This window comes from Dipteris shenzhenensis, chromosome 3 (genome assembly GCF_047967505.1).
Source record: "Dipteris shenzhenensis isolate YYH24624 ecotype China chromosome 3, Dip_SZ_1.0, whole genome shotgun sequence".
Lineage (NCBI taxonomy): Eukaryota > Viridiplantae > Streptophyta > Polypodiopsida > Gleicheniales > Dipteridaceae > Dipteris > Dipteris shenzhenensis.
The window spans coordinates 7,149,345-7,174,761 of NC_141598.1; the positions used below are offsets into that span (position 1 = coordinate 7,149,345).

The 25,417-nt window shown below is 45.5% G+C and overlaps 1 protein-coding gene across 1 annotated transcript in view; it reads right to left on the bottom strand.

Annotated features, from left to right (window-relative positions):
• Positions 1–25,417, bottom strand: part of LOC147903294 (uncharacterized) — a 246,534-nt gene that overhangs the window by 213,388 nt on the left and 7,729 nt on the right. Inside the window, exon 2 of the mRNA XM_087371313.1 lies at positions 13,562–13,642. Coding sequence (XP_087227439.1) covers positions 13,562–13,642 — 81 coding nt within the window. The remainder of the gene's footprint in view (positions 1–13,561; positions 13,643–25,417) is intronic.

Here is a 25,417-nt window from a genome sequence, read left to right on the forward strand (position 1 = left end):
ACTAGTGAACAAGAACTGAATTACTGACTTGACCTAAGGCTGAGAGACTGACCTACGTAGCTTGTGCCTGATTGCCTAGACAAGGGCTCACAAAGGGGTCACAGCATACGACAAAATCTCCTATCTGGGAACTATAATGCACTTGTCGATGTCGATGTAGCCAATGTGTCACCTTGCACGCAAGTGTAGGGGTGCATGTGACAGACAAAAGGTATCCAAGGCCGAATTGAAAGAAGTAAGAGTCTATGTCATTTGCGAATTCATGTCAAGCAACTCATCATCCTATCTCATAGGCAATCTCAAGCCTGGGATCCCAAACTGAGAGCTCGGAAAAAGACTCATAGCCTCTTCCACAAAAAGATAAAGCATGGGACGAGGGCATCGCTTGCATACAAATCTAGAAATCTGAAATGTGTCTCCTCTGACGTTCCCAATAAGAACCTGACTGTGGGTAATTCGATAAAGTGAGGCAACACCTCTAACCCATGAAGCTGAGAAGCCAAGAAGTGATAAAGTACCCTCTAGGAAGTTCCAATCAATTCTATCATAAGCTTTCTCAAAGTCTAAAAGGACGATGGTCAAACCTTGATTCTTTTGCATGACCCACTTGGAAGCCTTGCAAAATGAGAACATATTATTAAAAATGAGCAGCTCTGAAAGGAGTGAAGGGAACATCCTCGAGAGAACGTGACTCCACAAAGTGTCGTCGTATAATGAAGGCTGAGTCTGAGTCATGTCCCTCGAAAAAGACCTGAGGGCCAGTAAGAGATAACCATTCCACTAATCCCCAAGTCATGAAGAAGGGTACTTTATGAAATATGCTAAATATCCTGGCAACACCTTCCAGATCGTCCTCGCCTGTTTGCACTCCCAGAGGCAGTGCTGAACTGACTCAATTGTTGCGTGGCATCGAGGACAAGTAGGGTCAAGCCCGAACCTAGATCTCCACAGGTTCAATGCAATCCCTGCACGAATAGAAAGCGCATGAATAGAAAGCCAAAAGAAGAGAGTGATCTTTCTATTTCTGAGGGATTTCCAGAGCCTCCAAAAGTTTTTCCACACCTCTACAAAAACCTAAAAACTATCCTAATGAGGAGCTCTAGAGGGCCTCCAACCTCTACTGCTAAGCTGAAATCTCCTGGTATTTCTGATTGTGTAACGAAAGAATGGGATGCTCTTCTCTCGGTGCCTTTATCAATCCATTCCCTCTCCCCTGGGTCCCACTGCAAGAACCTAATGGGGGAACCACCATACAACCAGAGTCTCCAAGACCCAAGTGCTAGGAGAACAGGGTTAGGATCAAGATACCAATGTGAGTTCGTGCCCCACTCCATGTAACCTGCAATCCTAACAAGCTAGAAGGCAACCTCCACAAGAATATCATCTGAAGATCTGAGAAGTCTGCCTCTCGATTGAACATCAAAGACAAGGGTCTCCTCATGTGCATCTCGCAAGGCAATAACCTATAAAGGAATACCCATCCCCGTGAAATCTCCCAACCAAGTGGACTCTGTGATCGGCATGTCATCTGTATCTATCCACTCTGGTGGTATGACTGCCTCTATCTGTTGCATCCTGACTGCACTCCCTTTGAGAGGTGACCAGCTGATAAGAGTCTTTGATCCTCTGGAAGCTTCCTAAAACCCTTCCAGGCACCTACTGTGAAAGCAAGTCCCCTCTCCCATCTAGACCACTACATATCATATGACACTCCTAGTGATCTTCCATGCTCATCCAAAATAGAGTCATTCCACATGCCTGGCTGCCTATCTATTTCTTCGTGAGAGGAGGGTGTAACTCTCCGAAGAGTGTCTCTGAAGCTGCCCCAAGCTTTCACAATAGCAGCCATGAGAGGATAAGAGAAAGATCTAAGATGGGCTGAAGTAAAGATCCATATTGAGCTATCCATCCAATCTCCCCCATGAGATGGTGTACAAGATTGAATGATGTGTAAGAAAAAATATTTCCAAGGCTCCTCTCTAGGCATCAATTCTCTCACTATAAACTTGCAGAGCAAGGCCATACATTGCAAGTTTGGATCAATAATATTGAGACCTCCTTCCCTTGTGGGGAGAATGAGGATCTCACAAGCCACCCTGGCTACAGCATCTGAGGTGCCATCTAACCCACTCCATAGGAAGTTCCTGGTAGGTCTCATGAGCTGTAGATCTGCACCAACATGAGCAAACGAACCAGGCAGTAGCCAATAATACCTGGTTCACAACCACTACTCTGGATGCAAGGTCAAATCTAGCAAAACTCCAAAAAATGAATTTCCTCCTCTGATCCTCTCCAACACGGGAGAAAACTGATGTGCTAGAGAGATGCCCACCCCAACCTGGCATCCTAGGTACTTAATGGACACACCCCTCTAATCCAAGTGAATCCTATGTAATTCACCCAAGCCTAGAGTGTCCTCATCACTAATCCAAAATCCATTGGATTTGTTCCAATTAATGTAAGCCCCTGCTGCAGTGCAAAACAAATCCAAGACTGTCCTGAATGATGTGAGTGTCTATGGTATGGCATCCAAAAAAAACAACCGTGTCATCTGTCAACTCACTATCCAAGAGCTCATCCTCTGCCTGAACGGAAGCCTCGGCCCTATAATATCAGCTTGAGCTCTAAGGTAATAGCTCAAAGCTTCGGCCACAAATAAAAAGAGAAAGCGGGCTGGAGGGCATCCTGGACTGATCTGATAATCTGAAACCCGTCTCCCCTGACTCCAGCAATAAGAAACTAGCTATGGGTGATCTGTAGAGAGCTAACACCCCTCTAATCCATGCATCTGTGAATCCAAAGCGAACGAGGGTACCCTCTAGAAAGCCCCAGTCTACTCTGTCATAAGCTTTCTCAAAGTCTAGGAGTAGAATGGCAAACCTATGGCCATTTTGCATGGCCTAGTCAGAAGCCTCCCAGAATGAGAAGATGTTATCAAAGATGTTCCTGCCATGCACAAAGCCCGTCTGCGTATCATGTATAAGATCTGGAAGAAAAGGCTACAACCGTAGGCTGATTGCTTTCGCTAAGATTTTGTACAAAGTACCCAATAGAGTGATCGGTCTCCATTGAGACCCCTTTTGGGATAAGATGAATGAGGCCCTTCGTAAGTGAGTTTGGCATCTCACCCAAGTCCCAAACGCCCTGCAGGACTGAGGTAATGTGATCCCCAATCTGATCCCAAAATGAAATAAAGAAAGAGGAGGTAAGCCCATCTGAACCAGGGCACTTGCCCTTGTGAAGGGCAAAGAGAGCAGTCCTAAACTCTATGTTGGTGAAGGGTGCATCAAGTGAGACTATCATATCTCCAATCACCAACATAGGTAAACGCTACCAAATAACAGCTCGAGCATCATCTCTGGCCTATGTGTCAGGATCTGCTGTAAGAAGGGAGGCATAGAAATATGTGGCTACCTGCAAGACGGCATCTTGATGTATATGTAAAACTCCGTTTGAGTCAACAAGCAGTGAAACACTCTCCTTACTATGTCTGGGGCCAAGAGTAGAGAAGAACTGCTTGTTGACCTACCTCCCGTCTAAGTCCAAAATGACTCTCTAGCATGAAAGGCATACTTTGCTCTCTAATCTAACAGTGACTGCTGCTGAGTCCTTGCTGCATGCAGGCAAGGCGATAGCATCTGTAGGCCTCTTCTGCTCTTCCCTCTAAAGAGCAACCAACTGTTGGCGGATACCTATCTCTCGCCTGAGGATCTCACCCTCTTGATACGAGCAACTGAATGATAAAAGTCGCTAATATCTAAGAGGGCTGCAGCTACATCTAACGGGGAAAGCTACCCATCGTGCATGTGAGATACCCAAGTCCGCAACACTGCCTCTGTGAGGCCCTCCTCTGCATAGAAGGCATCTGGAATCCTGATATTGGCAGAGCGGCTTCTCACCTGAGGATCTTAAACCAACAAAACAATTGGAAAATGATCTGAAGTGGACACCCCAAGTGTAATGCATATTGTCCCACCTCTGTCCAGAGCCCAATCATCCACATAAAATCTATCAATCCGTGCATGCATAGGCATCTGCAATCTCCTATTCGACTAAGAAAATAGGAGTGATAGTGGTGGCTGAGTATGGAAAGCATCATCCTGCCAAGCATCTCTGCCACTATACCGAAAAAGGAAGGCATCCCAAGGTGCTCTCTCTAGGGAATGGATACCACCTTCCCTATCTCCTCTTTTGTCTGTGGGCATTTCAACGATGTTGAAATCACCCCCAATGATCCAAGACTCTGCAATGCATGACCAAGAAAGCAGCTCCTTCCATAGAAGGATACAGTCCCCTCTTGAATTGGGGACATAGAGGTTTAAGAAACCAACCTTACGTTCATCAATCAAAAGAATGATCCACTGAGCGCTAGAGGGAACTATGATCCCATGTCCAATCACGGGAGCATCGAAGAAGAAACACACCAAAAAGTATGGCCTTGGAGAAGCTTACCCGACTTGGCACAATCCCTGACATCCAATTTGTGTTCCTAAATCAAAGAATATTAATGGGGCCCCACTAACACCTGGATGAAGTTGGTTATAAATCAGCTACCTACGACGGCGACGAGGTACACCTCCGAGGCCCTAAACGTTCCAACTGACAATCCTCATCGGCGAGAGAAAGAGGATGGATGAAAAACCTTACCTGACTTGGTAGCGGAGATATCCCTCTCCTAGGAAAAATTCCTCCTATCAAGAGGAGGAAAGTCAACTGGGAAAAGCACTCCCACATCTGCAGAAGGGGAAGCTTTGTCCACGGTGATCTGAACAACCTGCTCCCCAAAGATAGAGGGTACAAACTCCTCCTCTAACTCATACTCTACCATGTCTGCCAGAACTGCAAAAGATTTCTTGAGTAATGCATCTAGCGCAGGTTTGCGGAGGATCCCTACAGATGGTGGAGTGGAAGCAATAATCCCCTTGTCTCTATCAATAGGTGAAGAAAGAGGAGCAAAAGAGAAACGGGACTGCTGATGGAGCGACGCCATATAAGTAGCATTAGCATGGAGTAAGGCACGGGTTTTGACAACGAGTTGCTCCCTAGATCCTTCACATGAACGTCTGAGGGAACAGGAGCAACCTCATCAGTACCAGGAACTAGGACAGGAATATCTCGTGCTTGCAAGGAAGGGTCCGTGGCGCCATTAGTAGCCTCTTGAGGTGGAACTGGCTCAACAACTCTGACTAGAACCCAACGGGGGATGACTGGAACAGGACGTGCTGACAGTCTTGGTCGCGCTGTAGAAGGAGGTCCAAGACGAGAGGCTGCAGCCGACGGTCCTGGGCGATAGGTGGAAGGTCCAGCAATGCGAGAAGTGGTAGGATGTGCAGTAGATTTTGAAGTAGGTCCAACCGAGGTGGTGCTATGAGGCGCTACACCTGTGAACCTTTTAGGCCTTTTCTTTTTTCTTTTCCTTGGGCAATCTTTGGCAAAGTGCCCAGGGGTCTTGCAAATCCTACACTGATCCTGTCTCCCAGCGATCTCGACTCTCTGCCTAAAGAATGAGCCATCTAGACGCTGGAGCATGATGTGGTCATATGTGATGTTAGGGTTAGAGACAATGACCCTAACACCTGATACCCCTTCCGACCTGACTGCCTCTGCTGCCGAAGAAGGGATCCCAAGGAGGGGGGGATCTCGGTGGCCATCCCAAAAGCGGCTCCAATGGAAGATAAGAGTCGATGGTACACCTGAGGGAGGCCGGGGAACCTGAGGAAGAGTGAAATCGTTCGGCTATCCTCCTCCACGAGGTCGAAACCCAACAAGAAGGGCGTCAAGAAAATCCTCCTGGAACTCAGTGCTAAGGGACTAGCCTGAAGCAGTATAACTGCTGCATTCATGGAGTAAAAAACAACCTGGAAGAAACCTTGACCAAGCAGAAATGAACATCTGTTAGGTGCCTTGCGAGGTCTCCAGGTAAAGCGGAGAGCATCCAGTCCCTGGCCTGTAACTTGGAGGGGTGGGACCCATGAATGTGAGCAAAGAGTGATGTCGAACTCTCCTACTCTATATCTTTTCTGAGCTGCTGCTGCAACTCGTCTTTTGAGACCATGATGGTTTTCGCAGCCGCTGGAAGAGGGCAAGGATTGGCATTGGCTGAAGGCTGAGCCATCATCAATCGAAGTGTGACTCGAACACTGTTGAGCTCCGTCCGACCAAAAAATGATGCTAGGATAAGGCTAGGAAGAGGATGAAGGCTAGAAGGAGGAGAGAAGAGAATGGGGGGACTGAGGGGGGATAAGAGAGAAAGGGGAGGGGGAGGGGGGGTGAGGGCTGAGGGGAGAGAGGGGGCTGAAGGAGGGGGAGAGAGGCTAGGACTATGGGTAGGAGTAGAGAGGTGGAGGGGGGGGGGAAGTGGAGAGGGGCGGGTGGAGAGGAGGCCCCCGGGAGGCACAAGTGCTGTGGGGGGGAAGAGGAGGCCCGCGGGGGGGCAGAAGTGCCGTGGGGGGAAAGAGAAGGCCCACATGGGGCAGAAGTGCCACAGAGGTGCCACAGGAGGGGAAGTGTTACGCTCTAGCTGAGGTGGCATGACCTTGGAAGAATCAGTCGACATTTCCCTTAAGGATCTACGTTTGTAATATATTTGTTTGCGCTTCATGTAAATGATCGGGAGGGAATTAATGTCAAGGTCCTAGGTGAGGGCTGATAGCACCAGACTAGGTGGATCTAAGGCTAAGGGCCAAATGCAAGCAATGTGCCTAGGGGCAAAGGAAATTAAAGTATCCCAAGAGAGGGGTGAAAAGATGCATTAGGAAAGGCCCTATGATGATGACATGTGGCATCTAGATCCATCTAGGGAGATAGGGCTTGTTGGAGTTAGTGAGAGAAAGAGAATGGACCTTCATGTGATTTTGGATTTTCGATTTCTCTGTGAGCTCTCACGCTCTAGCAAGGATTTGGCTGGGAGGATATTCTGTGGTGCTACTCCCGTGATCTGCTGTAGTAAGTAGGAAGTTTGTTTCATTTGGTATCATAGCAAAGGATGGAACGATCCTGCGTTGTGTGTCAAGAAGCGACGAGGTGGGATTTCTGGTTTTGACATCACGATCGATCGGAAGCAGCGCAAGGAAGTGTAGGTAGATTCCGGTGGTCATCATCGCGGTTGATCGAAGATTCGTGTATCATTGCAATTGCGTGATTTGACGCAGGTTCAAGGGTCACGCTGCCTGGGGTTCTTCGAGTGCAGAGCGCGAGCCTTGCCATTCACACGATCTAGTAGCTTCTCCAACGTCGATTCACAGAAGCATAGCAATAGCTTGCTATCCAGACTCAACGCTCGCTAACTTCGACCATGAGTTAGAGTTTGTTGACAGCGGGGCACTAACGGCGACTCGGGGGCTGACGAATACACACAGGGATTCAACGACCAACCATAGACACGACAGGAGCGAGTGGACCAGGGAGGCGGAATGCACTTGTGAGCGGAAGCGTGACAGAGATACGTATCGAGGGAGCCCTTTGATACTGGGATTCCAAAGTGCAGCATGGCGTGACGCATGGTGGAGCGCTACTCGACGAGCAGCTGGCCACAAATTCAGGACTTGGACAGCGAGGGTGCAACTGAACGCACTTCCCTGGATCGTGCACACAGTGGGATTGCGTATACAGTGCGGGAGACTGTTGATTGGATTTGCATGGATCGAAGAGGGAAGCGATTCTGAAGGCTGTGGCAAAATCGTTGATGACCAGGGGGCTTCTCAAAATCTCTTTCCCTTTTTATTTTAACTCCTTTCCTAAGTTAGAGTTTCGTGAGGTTTTCATTGATCGTGAGCTTGTAAAAAGGTTAGATGCCATAGCAGGTGGTGGATACCAAGGCAGGGTATGATGCAGGAATTTCCCTAGTACAGGGAAAGTGGTTTGGGGTATATTGTGATATATGCTTGTGTCAAATGCCTAGTTAGTGTGAATCTAGGATTGCAGGTATTCCCTAGAATAGGGAATTGTGTCAGAGTGCCAGTATACTGAATTTTGTCAGTTTGTAAATACAGTGTTCTAGCGGTGTTTAAAAAAAACAAAACAAAACAAAACAAAACACCCATTGACCTGAATGGAAGCAAAAGAAGGAGCTTCCAAGATGGACCCTGTAGAGTCAGGAGTCCGGCCGACCCAACAGGTGTCGCGCCCAGGAGTTCACACCTTATCTGGCAGGATTGCATTACTTGAGGATGCCTTGTAGCAGTCATTAGCACAACAGTTACAAGCAAATGCAGGGCAGTCTGAACTTAGAAGAGTGATACACAGTATGTCTGCCAGACCTTCTCGAGATGAGAAAGGAAAGGCTCCAATGGAACCAGAGTATGGAACCAGAGTCTAGTGTCCATACGGTCGAGCCTAGGAAGGCTAAAGTACCTAATATTGCCAATTATAGGCCGGAAAAGTATTCTGGTCGGATGAATGACCGTAGTTCTGATGTCATTGAGACCTGGTTACACAAATGGGACGAGGCGTTCGCCATTTGTGAAATCAGAAATGATATCAAGAAAATCCGCGAGGCCACCCACATGTTTAGTGAGCAGCGGATCGATGGTGGATTAAACAACAGAAAGATGGTATTGCATCCACTACCTGGGAGGGGTTTATAAGGGGATTTAGGAAACACTTCTTATCTCCTGACGAAGCATCCCGAGCTTGGGATCAGTATAGAAACCTTCGTCAGAGAAATTTATCAGTGGCAGAATACACTGATAAGTTTCGAGAGAGCGTAATGAAGGTTGATGAACCCCTACCTCAATCAATCCAAGTGAAAGATTTCATATTTGGATTGAATGATCGGATTAAAATGGAAGTTCGGGCTAAGTATGCGAACACGTTGGATGATGCAATAGCCATAACCCTGAATTATGAAGATGCCAAGGGCAGCAGGCCAAGTGGGTTTGCGCAGGTCGGGACCCAGTATGGGTACCAGAAGAAATCTGGGTTTAAGAAGAAGTGGATTAGTAAAGGGAGTGGTTCTCAGCCGAGTGGTCAAGCCAAGCAGGCGAAACCAGCTGAAACTCCTAAATCAAGTACCACCACATTGGAGTGAAGAGGAAAGTAACACCAATGGCAGCCCGGGCTTGGTCAAAGTCTCCCTTAAACCCAGAGCAAAGAGAAAAAGCGAGGAGAGAAGGCTTATGTTTTGGTTGCCTTTAGCCTCATCAGTGGAAAGATTGTCCACGAAATAAGGATCGTCGGATGGCTGAGATGGTAGTCTCAGAATGCGACGTGAAAATGGAGAGAAGTCCCAGAGCAGAACAGATGCAGATTCAACTAGCGGAATCTTCTCAGAGGTCAGTTCCTTGTTTGTTATGTGTGTCTGTTGCTAAGCTAGTAACGAGTGCACCTCAAAACATCCTATCTAAGCCCGCAGCAACGGGGTATACAGCCTTTAATGATATGCAGTTAATTAAGATGAAAGGACAAGTGGCCCATCATGATGTCATTGTGTTGTTTAACTCGGCATCAACGCACAATGTGATTAACTCCAAGCTCATGGAGAGGCTGAAGTTAAAGACTAGCCCATCTGACTATGCGTATACGGTTAGGATGGCAGATGGAAGTTCAACTGAAGTATGGGACCAAAGGGTTATCCAGTTGGAGCTTTGTATTCAGGACTATGCTGAGAAGCTTGATTTTGAAATGACTAAGCTTGCTAATGCAGATATAGCCCTGGGTATGGCGTGGCATTCTAGGAAGAATCCAGCCATTGATTGGAAAAAACACGTATATCAATTCAAGATGAATGACATACTGTATGTCTTACAAGGTGAGAAAGATGTACCTCAGGGACCGTTGGTTTCGGTGATGGAAATCCGAAAAGCTCAAGAAGAGTTTTTATTCCTTTGTACGGCATCGGTAGCGCCAGTTGATGATTCTTTGGCTAGCACTGATGTTGTTCAAAGTGGTGAGATGGCCAAGCTGACTAATCTTATAGCAGAGGAGTTCTCTAACTATTTTAGGGATGAGCTACCTTATGGATTACCTCCAGAGCGGAATGTTCAGCATAAGATCGAACTAATCCCGGGGGCAGAACCTGTAAATAGACCTCCCTATCGAATGAGTTTTACCGAAGAAGCGGAGGTGCGAAGGCAACTGGAAGAATACCTCAAGTTGGGGCAGATTCAACCAAGTTTCTCACCTTTTTCTTCGCCAGTGATATTAAAGAAGAAAAAGGATGATACGTTTCGCCTCTATATAGATTATAGAGCATTGAATAATATCACTGTTAAGCACAGGTATCCGATGGCTCGGATTGATGATTTGCTAGATGCATTACATGGTGATTTTCAGCAAGATAGATCTTAAGTGTGGCTACCATCAGATCCGGATTAGAGCCGAGGATGTGCATAAAACCGCTTTTAGAAGCAGGTTTGGTCATTATAAGTGTTTGGTAATGCCCTTCGGACTTACCAATGCTCCAGCTACATTCGTCATGCTTATGAACGATTTACTACGTCCATATATCGGAAAGTTTATAGTACATTTTATTGATGATATTCTAGTGTTCAGTAAAAGTATTACTGAGCATCGTGAACACTTAAGAATAGTGTTCAGTACTTTGAGGAAAGCCCGTCTTTATGTAAATAAAAAGAAAACTATACTGTGTATGGTTAGGCTTGAATATTTAAGATTCATAATTACTCCAGAGGGGGTAGAAATGGATCCAAAGAAAGTGGCTACGATACTGACTTGGTCAATCCCTCAGAGTCAGACCGCTTTTTGCGATCATTCTTGGGATTTGTCCAATTTTATAGAAAGCATATCAAAGGATATTCCGAAATAGTATCGCCATTGACTGATCTGACCTTAGATAAAGTACCTTTTATATGGGGACAGAATCAACAAGAAAGTTTTCACACCATAAAACAAGCTGTGGTCACAGGACCGGTGTTAAAAATAGTTGATCCCCAGAAACCGTTGTTCCTGGAAACCGATGCAAGTGGCATTGCGGTAGGAGCAGTTCTTTTTCAAGAGGGAAGGCCAGTAGCCTTTGAAAGCAAGAAGCTTTCTCCCTCTCAGCAAAATTGGCCAACTCATGAATTCGAGTTGTATGCTGTTATCCATGCTTTGAAAACATGGAGGCATTATTTGTATGGTTCAGAGTTTTATGTGGATGTGGATCATGATACTCTGAAACATTTTTGTAAACAGCCTGACTTGAGGGGCCGCCAAGCTAGGTGGGCAGAGCTCATGCAGGAGTGTAATTTGACGATTCGGTACCGAAGAGGGAAGGATAATAAGGTTGCTGATGCGTTGTCTCGCATTATGCACAATATGAGTTTTACGGTATTAGAGAGTGCTCTAATGACCGAGATTAGAGAAACTCAAAAGGTGGACGAGTTTGTCCAGAGCTTATGGCCTAAAGCTCATGTGTTTAGACCCGGGAAAGAAAAGGATGACCTGGCATCTAGAAAAGGCCAAACATATGCAAGATATACCATAAGGGATGGTATGCTGAAAAGAAATGGCAAGGTTGTAGTACCTAGTCAGAATGATATCAGGCAGAGAGTCATTCGACAGTGCCATGATAGCCCATGTGCGGGACATCCAGGAGTCGAGAAGACATATGATCTCGTGAAGCGAGATTTCTTTTGGCCAAAGATGAAAAAGCATATTCATGAATATGTGACACGGTGTTTCTCGTGTCAGGTAAGTAAGGCAGAACGAGTGAAGCCACCCGGACGTTTGCAGCCCTTGAAAGTACCACTAGGTAAGTGGGAGAGCATTTCCATGGACTTTATTGTGGGTCTACCTACGACACAAGGTGGATATGATTCTATCCTTGTGGTGATTGATCGTCTAACCAAGATGGCTCACTTCATTCCGACTAGAGAGTCTGTTAGTGCCCTGCAAGTGGCAGATTTGTTTATTAGACATATATTTCGTCTGCATGGATTGCCTAGATCCATAGTGTCAGACAGAGATGTCAGATTTACCGGTCATTTTTGGACAGTGGTATTTGAGACACTAAGGACTGAGTTGGGAATGAGTAGTGGGGATCATCCTTAAACGGATGGTGAGACGGAGAGAGTCAACCAAATTTTAAAGGATATGCTTAGAGCATATGTATCATTGAGGCAACATACGTGGGACAAGTAGTTTCCATTGTTAGAGTTTGCCTACAATGATAGAAAACATTCCTCTACAGAGTTTAGTCCGTTTGAATTGAATTATGGTTATAGACCAGCAAATCCAACTACAGTTGAAATACCTCAGAGAGTGCCTAGTGCTGCGAACTTTGTGGTTCAATTCAGATGCAGGAGATGCTAGCACTTGCGAGAGCTAATATCCGCCAGGCTATAGAGCCAAGGCCTATGCAGATGAAAACCGGTCTATAAGAGAATTTAAGGAAGGAGAAAAAGTTTTTCTCAGAGTTCCTTCGCACTCGAAGTCGTTAACTTCAGGAGAGTGTGCTAAGTTATCACCTCGATATTGTGGGCCGTGGTTAATTCTAAAGAGAATAGGCAAGGTGGCCTATAAATTAGAATTGCCACAGGGTTGCAAGGTGTATCCGGTTTTTCATGTTTCGCGCTTAAAGAAATTTTTACATACAGGTGACTCACTAATCGAAGGTGTGGTTTTGTTTCAGGAGATAGAGGATAATGCAAGGCGCAAACCAACAAGAATCCTCGACCGAGGAACAATGCAAGTAAGATACGCACGGTGTTGGTTGCATGGCATGGTCAGCCTCTATCAGAAGCTACCTGGGAATCCGTATACCGATTGCGGAGAGTGTTCCCAGACTTTATCATCGAGGACGCTGATGTCTGAAGAGGGAAGGAATGTTACGTTCTAGCTGAGGTGGCATGACCTCGGAAGAATCAGTCGACATTTCCCTTAAGGATCTACGTTTGTAATATATTTGTTTGCGCTTCATGTAAATGATCGGGAGGGAATTAATGTCAAGGTCCTAGGTGAGGGCTGATAGCACCAGACTAGGTGGATCTAAGGCTAAGGGCCTTATGCAAGCAATGTGCCTAGGGGCAAAGGAAATTAAAGTATCCCAAGAGAGGGGTGAAAAGATGCATTAGGAAAGGCCCTATGATAATGACATGTGGCATCTAGATCCATCTAGGGAGATGGGGCTTGTTGGAGTTAGTGAGAGAAAGAGAATGGACCTTCATGTGATTTTGGATTTTCGATTTCTCTGTGAGCTCTCATGCTCTAGCAAGGATTTGGCTGGGAGGATATTCTGTGGTGCTACTCCCGTGATCTGCTGTAGTAAGTAGGAAGTTCGTTTCAGGAAGGCCTGCGGGGGAGGGAGGAGCAGGCCGGCGGGGAGGGAGGAAGCTGACGGGGGAGGGGAGGAAGCTGACAGGAAGGCAGGCTGAGAGAGGAGGGGAAGGCAACTGAGGGGCGAGGGGGAAGGGCTGAGGGCGGAGGTTAGAGGATGAGGGGAGAGCTAGGAAGAGGGAGCAGGGAGAGCAACCAGGGAGAAGCAGCACTCAGCAAAACCTGATCTGGGTTTTACGCTCTCTGGGTGAGGAAAATTAGTCATCAAATCACTTATATAAGAACTTTAGTGAGGACAAGGTGCAGTAAATTTTTATGGATCCAAAAATAGAGGTTGCACCCTTACCTCCACACGAACATGCACACTAGTAGAAGCTGCTTCCATTTCCTCTCGGGTGGCAACATTTTCACACTCACTTCTTCCCACCTGCAAGACCAAACTACTATTAACAAGGCTCAGACCTAAGGCCTTAAACTCTGCTAATATAAGGTGGTCTTAAAATGTTCAGCTGTTTAATTTCCTTATTATCACAAATTTCTACATTTTGAAATCTTATGATGTCAAGTTGATGACATGACATGCTTCAATAATCAAGAAAGTCTCGAACTCACATACAACCTCTTTAAAAACAGTTTGAAGGAAAATGGAGCACTCTGCACAACCATGTACAAGGGATTAAGGCTATCATTAATACTCTACTTTATGATGGTCAAGGATTTGGTGGTGAAATGACTGGCGGCACTAGAGTCCCTTGCAAGATTCTTCCAATAGAGCAATTGTTTGATCTAAAATCGGTTGGAGCATTGTCTGAGCAGCCTAGTACCACTACTTAAATATCCATTTGCAAAAACATCTAGCAGTGCCACTTTTGGACAACATAATTCTCTATGTTTCACCTTAGGGAGCTGTGGAACAATTGATTCGACCAAGATTGCTACCTCAAACAATTGATTCGACCAAGATTGCTACCTCAAACAAAATTCAGCTAGCGGACTAAGGTAACTAGGGTGAGCAATTCTTAGACACAACTCTTTCCACGGTTTTCAACCACGATGATGAAAACCATACCTTGGAAGCACAAAAACCAAGGAGAAACATAAACCCCAAACCAGACAGGGAGTAGCCGCCCGTGTCATTGATCGGCCTTCATATTGAAGGGCTGAGCCTGCTTCGGTAAGCCATGCGGCTCCTACCCAAGTAATGCCAAAAAGAGAGTCTTATGATTTCCACCAAATAACATGATCACTGGAATGAATCTAGAGGTGATGTCTCCAAGTCTCTACCTTTTATCGACACCTAAAAGTTATCAAATTGCCTAAGCATGAGCCATGTCCAATGAATTCCACCATGCAAGATAACAAAAGTAATAATGAGAGCCATCCCACTATCTGCTCTTCAAAGTCTGCCCCAAAATAGAGACCACAATTGCAAGATTATAAACTGATGAATAGATGGCTGCCATGCTACAATGTGGTAAATGCCTGGACAAGTCCAATTTGTGTAACCAAAATGTTTGTGGTGCTTAGCTACCTTCTGCAGACTAAGAAAGCGACCTTAGGTAATGTCAAAGTGCTAAGATGCATCTCGGTGTAAACATTGGTTGCATGTCACTTGGGAGCCAAAGTTGCTGTGCATCCTCCACTGCCCTACAACAGCCAGGGTGGGGCTTTCTTTCTGACAAATGACATATGATATGATACAATGTAATATGCTTTTATTAACATCTGTGGTACACGACATAATTTATGAGGCAGAGTATTCATCAGAAAGATTTTAAGTGCTTAAGATTTTGTTTTTCCTATGTGTTGGAAAAATAAATGATAATGTATATGGACGGATTTCCCTTGGGGTAAGTGAATGGTTAAGCGCAATCTATTTATGAATAACTCAACAAGGAGCCAAAGAGGCCTGGAGTCACAGCCAGGCAGCGGGAGGCAAGGAGGCATGTGGAGCTGCAGTGGGAGGCAAGTGGGTGGTCAGCAACTTGGAGTCAAAGCTAGGTGAATGTCCCACAACCGAGCAGCATGACTTGCTTTAGAATTCATGTGCGTATGTGTGTACGTGCGCGTGTGCATGTGTGTGCATTCACATCTGTTCTTCTCATATATACAAGATGCACACATAGATGAATAAATTACTCCATAATAGAAAAACCTACCATGGGCTACAATGCTCTCCTGGAAGAGAGTGCAAACTAGAAACTGCAGCAACTGAGCTAACTACAATGAGCCAACACCTGTCGAGGGATGTGTTCTGCACTTGCAGAATTATTACTGCTAGTAGTGGGCCACTTGCATAAGGATGCTTAAGGTGCCTAGAGAGCACACGTCTGCTCAACAACAAGGGCGTGAACCTAATCCACCTAAAAGTAAATGGAAAGGGGCCACACAACTAGTTATAAAGTCTCCTTGTTGGCAGTCCAAGGTTTGAGAGGACTCTATAATCCTCTAATACTATTGGTCAAATTATTTGGTAGGTTCTCAATGGTTGGGCCTTCTTTGCAAGCGTGATGATTGCATGGAAAGCCACGTGGACTTCAGAATGCATGCTGAACGTGGTCGTAACTCTTGGTGGTCTTGAGGGTTCTCTGGTGACTTGATAATCACATGTATTCGGCTTATGCTGCTCTCTTGAACCGACCTGCGCAGGTCTGCATGTGTGTGTGTGTCTCTGACTTGTCGCCCTTCTTTTGTGAGCTCCAACAAGGTCTGTAGACCTGAGGAGACGGTTTATGGCGACATCAGCTCTGTGACTAGTTGTAGTGGACTCTTTTTATGAAGTAATTGGTCGTTCCAATTTCATATCGATTCTCTGTTGTGTCTTCATTTCTAGTGATATTTCATGCAGTTATAAAGCAATGCTTTCTTTTGCAATTCCATGCTAAATCAATAAAGTTAGCTTGCATCTCTGATTTCCAACAGGGTGCACCTCTCCTCTACCTTCAAAGGTGTGAGTTCGTCATCCAAATGGATCTAGGGGTGGTCCCATAGAACTTGGCTAACTGCATAGTACTATGAGGCGAAGCATGAGCATCCCTGAATCAGATGACAAGAGGATGCTTCGGACTAGGGTCCTACCCTATGTGCCGTACGCCCTCAATCCCATGATCTAGGACTCCTAGGGTGGAAGCCATGAAGCTGGTCATATCGTTGATGGTAGTGGATGCAAACAAGCTGAAAGGGTGGAGCTACTAAACGAGCATCAACACCCGTACTACATGCTACATGCTAAAAGCCATAGGAACCTCAATACAGAGTCATAACATAATGTCATATCAATATGACCCTCCCCACCACCACTATCATCATATGTCATCAAAGTACGAAGCCGAATCCAATGCCATATCATGAAGGGCCCAGCGTTCGATGGGTCAGTGGTAGCATAAAGTCAGAGATAGAGTGATGTCGACTATCCGTGGGCCCCACTCAGTGTGGTCTCCTCATAGAGGCCCTGCATTGGACCAGGGCTATGGTGACCCTAATCGGTTGTAACCCAACCCTGAACATGGAAGGGATGTCTCCGAGTGTAATCTGCGAGTCCATCCCCCTATGTCTTAGGCCCGCTTGGTGATAACATGTGCGGTCTGGCTGGAAAAACTCTCTGATCATGCTCTGAGAAGAGTCTGCCATTGTGCCTCATCCCTGTCTCTGTGATCTGAGTAAGCGCCTCTCAATGTCTAATGTCCCATGGATAAAAGCAGCCAAACATCTCTGGTATGGAAAGGCGAGGAAGCAGAGCTTGAAAGCGGAAGTACATCATGCAAGCATGAGAGAAAAAACCTCCTCAAAAGGAGCTATAAAAAAGCCAGGGAAGTGCCACCTCAGCCCTGCAGTCATCTCTGAGAAGAAGGGGGAATCCCTCCATTCTCTAAGGGTAGCCAGCCTTTGGAAAGCGATCCATAGAGAAGAGGATCACTAAGAGTTCAGTTATCCTTAAATTGTTCTAGTTTTCTTACCAAATGCCAGAAAAGGGCAGCCTACTAGGTTGATCCAAGTAACATGAATTCTGATGCTTCTAGCTTCAAGACAAATTTATGCGTAATGGAGAGCAGCAGCCAGCCTACTCAAAGAGTGCTATTTTGGCTGCAGGCAAACCCCATAGACGGATAGAGACTTATGCCAGAGAGCCATTGGTCATTGATAGGCAGATCGTGCAGACGGGGCAGCCCACACTTCAGTTCTCACCAGCCCTTAGAGGTGCACAGCCTCACATGCAACAGCCTTACCTGCATGAGTAATTTGGAGACACCACAGCTCCAAGCTCACTTGACAACAGACTTTGGACTCACCACCAGAGCAGAAGATGACCACAGCTTTGGTACTCTTCCAGATATCTTTCCGTTAGAATGTGTGCTAACTACATCAAACCTACATACAAGGGAATTACTTTTTCCAAGGGAAAGAAAGACGTGCCAGTTCGACTGTCTGTCGAATTTTGAGACCCAAACTACCTCAGATGCACAAAGGAAATTCAACATGGGGGGCCTTGATCTTCAGAGGACTTCTCTCCTATATAATGCTCGACCGGTGCCGCAACTAAACTCGCAAGCATGATTCACACACATAGAAATAAATAAATGCGATATCCAAACACCAGTAAACCAAATGACTCTCTGATTATATGAAGCTATCAAGTGCTTCACTGAATTCTGACCGGGTCCGAATGTACTACAGCTCCCAGGCTGCAGTAGAAAGAGATGGTGATGGGGATGCTGCATGCCTCCTCAGAGGTCTTCAGTAGAATCCTGTGCGGGCTTGCTCAGGGTTGCTTGTGTTGCTCAACCTTGTGTTACGCTCTAGCCGAGGTAGCATGACCTCGGAAGAATCAGTCGACATTTCCCTTAAGGATCTACGTTTGTAATATATTTGTTTGCGCTTCATGTAAATGATCGGGAGGGAATTAATGTCAAGGTCCTAGGTGAGGGTTGATAGCACCAGACTAGGTGGATCTAAGGCTAAGGGCCTAATGCAAGCAATGTGCCTAGGGGCAAAGGAAATTAAGGTATCCCAAGAGAGGGGTGAAAAGATGCATTAGGAAAGGCCCTATGATGATGACATGTGGCATCTAGATCCATCTAGGGAGATGGGGCTGTTGAGGTAAGTAAGAGAGAGAAGATGAGCTTCACGTATGGATTCTGATTTAGGATTTCGACTTCTCTGTGTGTTCTTACGCTTCAACAGGAATTGGCTGGGTGGAATTTCGATGGTGTTACTCCCATGATCTGCTGTAGTAAGTAGGAAAATCGTGTCATTTGGTATCAGAGCTCAGGTTAGGTGAGAGAGGGGATCTGTGTGATCAGACGGAACGTGAAGCGCAGCATGAGCGGGAATTGACGTAAGGCGTCACGTGGGTCTGATCGAAGTGATCATGAGCGGAGAGCAGGAGCATGAATGGTTCGTGGAGGGCGGAGAATTGCGTATGTAGAGCGCAGGCTACTAGTGATGGCAGCGTAATCTGAAGCGATCGTGTCAAAGGGTGACGAATCGATCTTCGGTGTCCTCTGGCTATCAGGATTTTGCTGTGTGTTAGGTGATTGTTCGTGGGCTTAACAGTGGCTTGTGAACGGGGAGGCCCTTCGACGCGAATAGCCCGTGAGCGAGGTGGCAGTGTCAAGCGTATCAGAAGAGAAAGCTTCGTCGATGAAGGCACGTTTCAGCACAGGAGTTCGTGGTGATGGCACAACTTCGTAGTCACGCTGGTATCGTGTCGTGACTATTTTGAAGAGCGGGATATCTGTGCTACGTGAAGACTCCAGGGGTTGCAGATTTTGCGAATGTTGATATCCGGCATCGTGATCAGGCACAGTATCAAATCGGGTGGTAGGAGCAAACAACCAGGGAGCTTTCTTTGGCATTCGTCAAATCTGTGTTTTTTTTCCCGACCTTAGTCTTTGTTGATGCTCTGCTTGCATGAAGAGGTTCTCGTGAATATTTAGTCTGCATGAAGATTCAATGCCATAGCAGGGTACATAGCAGACTTGGGATTTTTTTTGACTTCTTCAAATTCTTGTGGGCAATCTGGGAGATTATGCTTGTGCATATGCCTTTGTGATAAAGTCAGTTTGTTTGTAGGAATTTTCCTAGTATAGGGAAAAGCGGTATTTGGATATATGCCTGTGTCAATTACCTGGTCAGTATAGTTGTCAGATTGCAGGTATTCCCTAGTATAGGGAATTGTGTTAGTTTGTAAATACAGTGTTCTAGCGGTGTTTATTTATTTTAAAAAAACAAGCAAAACACCCATCGACCTGAATGGAAGCAGAAGAAGGAGCTTCCAGGATGGACCCTGTAGAGTCAGGAGTCTGGCCGACCCAGCAGGTGTCACGCCCAGTAGTTCACACCTTATCTTGCAGGATTGCATTACTTGAGGATGCCTTGCAGCAGTTATTAACGCAACAGTTACAGGCAAATGCAGGGCACTCTGAACTTAGAAGAGTGATACACAGTATGTCTGCCAGACCTTCTCGAGATGAGAAAGGAAAGGCTCCAATGGAACCGGAGTCTAGTGTCCATACGGTCGAGCCTAGGAGGGATAAAGTACATAATATTGCCAATTATAGGCCGGAGAAGTATTCTGGTCGGATGAATGACCGTAGTTCCGATATCATTGAGACCTGGTTGCATAAATGGGACGAGGCGTTCGCCATTTGTGAAATCAAAAATGATATCAAGAAAATCCGCGAGGCCACCCACATGTTTAGTGAAGCAGCGGATAGGTGGTGGATTAAGCAACAGAAAGATGGTATAGCATCCACTACTTGGGAGGGGTTTAAAAAAGAATTCAGAAAACACTTCTTACCTCCTGACGAAGCATCCCGAGCTTGGGATCAGTATAGAAACCTTTGTCGGCAGAATACACTGATAAGTTTCGAGAGAGCGTAATGAAGGTTGATGAACCCCTACCTCAATCAATCCAAGTGAAAGATTTCATATTTGGATTGAATGATCGGATTAAAATGGAAGTTCGGGCTAAGCATGCGAACACGTTGGATGATGCAATAGCCATAGCCTTGAACTATGAAGATGCCAAGGGTAGCAGGCCAAGTGGGTTTGCGCAGGTCGGGACCCAGTGTGGGTACCAGAAGAAATCTGGGTTTAAGAAGAATTGGATTAGTAAAGGGAGTGGTTCTCAACCGAGTGGTCAAGCCAAGCAGGCGAAACCAGCTGAAACTCCTAAATCAAGTACCACCATTGGAGTGAAGAGGAAAGTAACACCAATGGCAGCCCGGGCTTGGTCAAAGTCTCCCTTAAACCCAGAGCAAAGAGAAAAAGCGAGGAGAGAAGGCTTGTGTTTTGGTTGCCTTCAGCCTCATCAGTGGAAGGATTGTCCCACGAAATAAGGATCATCGGATGGCTGAGATGGCAGTCACAGAATGCGACGTGGAAATTGAGGGAAGTCCCAGAGTGGAACAGATGCAGATTCAGCTAGCGGGATCTTCTCAGAGGTCAGTACCTTTTTTGTTATGTGTGTCTATTGCTAAGCTAGTAACGAGTGCACCTAATAACATCCTATCTAGGCCCGCAGCAACGAGGTATACAGCCTTTAATGATACGGAGTTAATTAAGATGAAAGGGGAAGTGGCCAATCATGATGTCATTGTGTTGTTTGACTTGGCGTCAACTCATAGTGTAAGTAACTCCAAGCTCGTGAAGAGGCTGAAGTTAAAGACTAGCCCATCTGACTATGTGTATACAGTCAGGATGGCAGATGGAAGTTCAATTGAAGTATGGGACCAAAGGGTTACCCAGTTGGAGCTTCGTATTCAGGACTATGCTGAGAAGCTTGATTTTGAAATAACTAAGCTTGCTCATGCAGATATAGCCCTGGGTATGGCGTGGCATTCTAGGAAAAATCTAGCCATTGATTGGGAAAAACACGTATATCAATTCATGATGAATGATGTACTGTATGTCTTACGAGGTGAGAAAGATGTACCTCAGGGACCGTTGGTTTCCGTGATGGAAATCTGAAAAGCTCAAGAAGAGTTTTTATTCCTTGGTACAGCATCGGTAGAGCCGGTTGATGATTCTTCGGCTAGCACCGATGTTGCGCAAAGTGGTGAAATGGCCAAGCTGGCTGATCTTACAGCAGAGGAGTTCTCTGACTGTTTTAGTGATGAGCTACCTTATGGGTTACCTCCATAGTGGAATGTTCAACATAAGATTGAACTGATCTTGGGAGCAGAACCTGTAAATAGACCTCCCTATAGAATGAGTTTTTACTAAAGAGGCGGAGGTGCGTAGATAACTGGAAGAATACCTCAAGTTGGGGCAGATTTAACCAAGTTTCTCATCCTTTGCTTCGCCAGTGATATTAAAGAAGAAAAAGGATGATACGTTTCGCCTCTGTATAGATTACAGAGCATTGAATAATAAGCACAGGTATCCGATGGCTCGGATTGATGATTTGCTAGATGCATTACATGGAGCCGTGATTTTCAGCAAGATAGATCTTAAGTGTGGCTACCATCAGATCCGGATTAGAGCCAAGGATGTGCATAAAACCGCTTTCAGAAGCAGGTTTGGTCATTCTGAGTTTTTGATGCCCTTCGGACTTACCAATGCTCCAGCTACATTCGTCATGCTTATGAACGACTTACTACGTCCGTATATCGGTAAGTTTATAGTCCATTTTATTGACAATATTCTAGTGCTCACTAAAAGTATTACTGAGCATCGTGAACACTTAAGAATAGTATTCAGGACTTTGAGGAAAGCCAGTCTTTATGTAAATAAAAAGAAAACTATACTGTGTATGGTTAGGCTTGAATATTTAGGATTCATAATTACTCCTGCGGGGGTAGAAATGGATTCAAAGAAAGTGGCTGCGATACTAACTTGGCCAATCCCTCAGAGTCTGACCGCTTTTTTGCGATCATTCTTGGGATTTGTCCAATTTTATAGAAGGCATATCAAAGGATATTCCGAAATAGTATCACCATTGACTAATCTGACCTCAGATGAAGTACCTTTTATATGGGGACAGAATCAACAAGAAAGTTTTAACACCATAAAACAAGCTGTGGTCACAGGACCGGTGTTAAAAATAGTTGATCCCCAGAAACCGTTGTTCCTGGAAACCAATGCAAGTGGCATTGTGGTAGGAGCAGTTCTCCTTCAAGAGGGAAGGCCAGTAGCCTTTGAAAGCAAGAAGCTTTCTCTCTCTCAAGGGAATTGACCAACTCATGAATTAGAGTTGTATGCTGTTGTCCATGCTTTGAAAACATGGCGACATTATTTGTATGGATCAGAGTTTTATGTGGATGTTGATCATGATACTCTGAAACATTTTTGTAAACAACCTGACTTGAGAGGCCGCCAAGCTAGGTGGGCAGAACTCATTTAGGAGTTTAGTTTGACGATTCAGTACCGAAGAAGAAAAGACAATAAAGTTGCTGATGCGTTGTCACGCATTATGCATAACATGAGTTTCACGGTATTAGAGAGTGCTCTAATGACCGAGATTAAAGAAACTCAAAAGGTGGACGAGTTTGTCCAAAGCCTTTGGCCTAAGGCTCATGTGTTAAAACCCCGGGAAAACGAAAAGGATGACCTGGCATCCAGAAAAGGCCAAACTTATGCAAGATATGGTATGCTGAAAAGAAATGGCAAGGTAGTGGTACCTAATCAGAATGATCTTAGGCAGAGAGTCATTCGACAGTGCCATGATAGCCCATGTGCGGGACATCCAGGAGTCGAGAAGACATATGATCTCGTGAAGCGAGATTTCTTTTGGCCAAAGATGAAAAAGCATATTCATGAATATGTGACACGGTGTTTCTCGTGTCAGGTAAGTAAGACAGAACGGGTGAAGCCACCCGGACTTTTGCAGCCCTTGGAAGTACCACTAGGTATGTGGGAGAGCATTTCCATGGACTTTATTGTGGGTCTGCCTACGACACAATGAGGGTATGATTCTATCCTTGTGGTGGTTGATCGTCTAACCAAGATGGCTCACTTCATTCCAACTAGGGAGTTTGGTAGTGCCCCGCAAGTGGCGGATTTGTTTATTAGACATATATTTCGTCTGCATGGATTGCCTAGATCCATAGTGTCAGACAGAGATGTCAGATTTACCGGTCATTTTTGGACAGCGGTATTTGAGACACTAAGGACTGAGTTGGGAATGAGTAGTGGGGATCATCCTGAAACGGATGGTCAAACGGAGAGAGTCAACCAGATTTTAGAGGATATGCTGAGGGCATATGTGTCATTGAGGCAACATACGTGGGACAAGTGGTTTCCATTGTTAGAGTTTGCCTACAATGATAGAAAACATTCCTCTACGGAGTTTAGTCCGTTTGAATTGAATTATGGTTATAGACCAGCAAATCCAACTACAGTTGGAATACCTCAGAGAGTGCCTAGTGCCGCGAACTTTGTGGTTCAGATGCGGGAGATGCTAGCACTTGCGAGAGCTAATATCCGCCAGGCTATGGATAGAGCCAAGGTGTATGCGGATGAAAACCGGTCTATAAGAGAATTTAAGGAAGGAGAAAAAGTTTTTCTCAGAGTTCCTTCTTCGCACTCGAAGTCGTTAACTTCATGAGAGTGTGCGAAGTTATCACCTCGATACTGTGGGCCGTGGTTAATTCTAAAGAGAATAGGCAAGGTAGCCTATAAATTAGAATTGCCACAAGGTTGCAAGGTGCACTCAGTGTTTCATGTTTCTCGTTTAAAGAAAATTTTGCATACTGGTGACTCACTAATCGAAGGTGTGGTTTTGTTTCAGGAGATAGAGGATAATGCAAGGCGCAAACCAACAAGAATCCTGGACCGAGAAACAATGCAAGTGCGAAATCGAAAGATACCCACGGTGTTGGTTGCATGGCATGGTCAGCCTCTATCAGAAGCTACCTGGGAATCCGTATATCAGTTGCAAAGAGTGTTCCCAGAATTTATCATCGAGGACGCTGATGTCTGAAGAGGGAAGGAATGTTACGCTCTAGCCGAGGTAGCATGACCTCGGAAGAATCAGTCGACATTTCCCTTAAGGATCTACGTTTGTAATATATTTGTTTGCGCTTCATGTAAATGATCGGGAGGGAATTAATGTCAAGGTCCTAGGTGAGGGCTGATAGCACGAGACTAGGTGGATCTAAGGCTAAGGGCCTAATGCAAGCAATGTGCCTAGGGGCAAGGGAAATTAAGGTATCCCAGAGAGGGGTGAAAAGATGCATTAGGAAAGGCCCTATGATGATGACATGTGGCATCTAGATCCATTTAGGGAGAAGGGGCTGTTGAGGTAAGTAAGAGAGAGAAGATGAGCTTCACGTATGGATTCTGATTTAGGATTTCGACTTCTCTGTGTGTTCTTACGCTTCAACAGGAATTGGCTGGGTGGAATTTAGATGGTGCTATTCCCGTGATCTGCTGTAGTAAGTAGGAAAATCGTGTCACCTTGGCTCACTGATTCTGGGAGAAGGACTTGCAACTGCCTCATGTTGCTAAGTCCTATCTTCACCAGTACAATATCTAGCGGCAACAACCACACTTTATGACTGACAATGCTCTTGTCATGATCTCCCAGACATTGCAATTGAGAAGCATATGAAACTCAAAGCAGTCAAGCAAACCATCACAAGCTGCCAAGAGTAACTAAAGAAAGGGTGGCCAAGTCACCACAGCGTGAAAGACCCTTGTAACGTGGATGCTGAAGCGGGAAGATGCAAGTCTACCTATTTCCATTCCGTGAGAAACAGTAGAGAGACAAAGAGCTCCTCGCACATAGCCGCCTCAAATTTGAAGCCTTCAAAGCCATTTGGAGGCATTTTTCCCTTCAAAGGAGCGTCAGGCAGATTCTCTCTTCGAAGGGATAAGTTCCAAAGTAGGAGGTGTGATACTTAGATGAAACAAGGTGAATTCATTCATGTGGCCTGCCCTTAGATGGTGAGCAAAAAAGGGGATAAATTGGAAGCTGAGAGGGGAAGAGAGAGAAGGAGAAGAAGACGAAGAGAGAGAGGGAGAAAGTGTTGAGATATCGAGCTCCACTCGTGATATGCTAGGGTGACCGTTGTGCATTTATGTCACCGACTTGTTAGCTGCAGATGCGGTTGGTACACCGCCCATGAATAATAGCTGGATGACAGCTATCCTTATGTACTCTAGTTCGTGGCTCAGTTAGTATGCCACCTTAGTTAGCTGAGTTTGGTTTGAGACCCACATATAGGGTTCTTCTATTTCTTCGTACTAGAGTTCTTTT